Raw genomic sequence first — 2014 nt, forward strand, 5'->3', positions numbered from 1 at the left:
CTTAGTAGAGAGGTTTCTTTCTTTTGACTAGAGGAGACGATTCAAACAGGCAAGTTTTGTCAAAAAAAAAACAACAAGATAACAACTTTATTCTGTAACTCCATACTAGGAGATGCAGTCGGTCGGAAGACCGATATGTTTTGATCGTTGGCGTGGAACTGCCATTCTAAAGCATCGCGTCGATAGCGGAACATTAGCTATCTCAGCAACTCATATAAAAAAAACATAACGTTAGTCCGCCGGCTCGGAAGTACAAGTTTCCGGCGTAGGTTAACAGGTCAACCGCTTCCCATGGAAGTTGTTGTGCAAAAGTTATCATAAAAACATAAAAATGTTGACAAAGCTTAGAGCTAGATCAGGCTACTGCAGACAGCGCATAGCGTAATCTAGGTGCTTTGGTCACGTAGAACCCTCCTAATGCCATGACCCCAGGGTCATTGGTTTATATTTACAGTCTTGTAAATCTAATATATATGTAATTATTACATTAGGCTCGGACTGCTACCTATTCAAGTCCTTGAATAACAAAAAAAAAATTACTTTAAACATTGTTCATAGGAGCGTGCTCGTAACATACGTCTAGGTAACATAATAAGTGATTAAATGCATAAAAAGGTTCTGTTACATACCCTTGTTGACATATTCATAAACAAAGAAAAATGCATGGAAAAATATAGATCCATGTTTGGTAATACTAATGATAGGTACCCAATTAATAATACAAAGGTAAAAATCAAAACATGTATACATGATATGATAACAGGTAACTGATTAAGAATAATGGTTACTAAATAATGATTATAGCATGATCAGGATAATTGTTAAAGAGTACTTGACACTCTTTAATAATAGATAAATATAATTGTACAATGGATAATAGTTATAACTATGGAAATCTGCAGAAAAGCAATATATAGGGCTGATATTTTATTAGGTGCCCGAAAAACACCTTTGGAGGAATATATTAATGTATAATATTGGGCTATAATGATTTATTAGGCGCCCTTGGAGAAATACTTTAACCCCCAAATGTTCAAATGCAAAGGCTGGGAGTCTTTCTTGTCCTACATTTTTGCCAGCATACGGGTCGCTTTTCACACACCACACAATTTCCAGACAATTCCCTAGGCACGAACTGAAGTGGCCAGGTTCAGGCGGCCCTAAACGCAAACGACTTGAGTTTAACGGGTTACGTCATCTAGAACCGGGCCAGTACGTTCCCTTGGAGGGATCATTCTGTTTACGCCTCAGCCTACGCCAAGCAAAGATGTTGACGGCGATAACCAATATGGCCGTCACGCTGAACACGGCTAGCAGAATGTAGTAGCGAAGATTTCTCCACCTGCATAAGTCGATGACGCGTGGGTCATCTCAGCCAGTTGCGTCAGACGATGAGCTACTCGCGCGTTGTATGGGAGAGGTTAGTGATGGGACGATTGTGGGGAAGCCCACGTGTAGTTCGCGAAAATACGCCTTCTCACGTATTTATCGTGGTTGACCCCCTCGACGGTATAGTTTGTAGATGTCCCCGTACAAACCATCGGCTGCTACGAAGATAGGGCATGGGGCGGTGGTACAGTCCGGACACACGACGTCGAATCCGGCCTTATCATAACGGATCCAGGAACCATTATTCATCCTGTAATTGAATTTATTACCGTAAAAAGGGATAAAGTTTCCCCAGACAACCTTCGCTTGTATGAGAGAGAGAGCCGTTTAGCACTATGTCTAACTCACATGAATCCGTTGATATAGGATAGAATTCAAAAGAGTCAGCTGTACAAATTTTTATTATTCATGGCTCTGAACAGTGAGTGAGTTTATCTAAGTCTTTAATGATTGTAAATGATTTCTTATCAGAAGAAATCAGTACATGCCCCGTTAAATTGGATATTACTGGATTTTGAGTTATTCGTCATGAAAGTAGGAAACGGGCGTGCTATATGATTGCCAAGCATCGGAAGAATCAAAAAGGAATTGTGATCATAATTCTAATTTTCAACGCTGACTGATA

General features: G+C 39.9%; 1 protein-coding gene across 1 annotated transcript in view; it reads right to left on the reverse strand.

The window, feature by feature from the left end:
• Positions 1–1638, reverse strand: part of LOC135198164 (pupal cuticle protein 36a-like) — a 14992-nt gene extending 13354 nt beyond the window's left edge. Inside the window, exon 1 of the mRNA XM_064225671.1 lies at positions 1539–1638. Coding sequence (XP_064081741.1) covers positions 1539–1638 — 100 coding nt within the window. The remainder of the gene's footprint in view (positions 1–1538) is intronic.
• Between the last annotated feature and the right edge of the window lie 376 nt (positions 1639–2014).

This window comes from Macrobrachium nipponense, chromosome 23, assembly GCF_015104395.2.
Source record: "Macrobrachium nipponense isolate FS-2020 chromosome 23, ASM1510439v2, whole genome shotgun sequence".
In the NCBI taxonomy this organism is placed as follows: Eukaryota; Metazoa; Arthropoda; class Malacostraca; order Decapoda; family Palaemonidae; genus Macrobrachium; species Macrobrachium nipponense.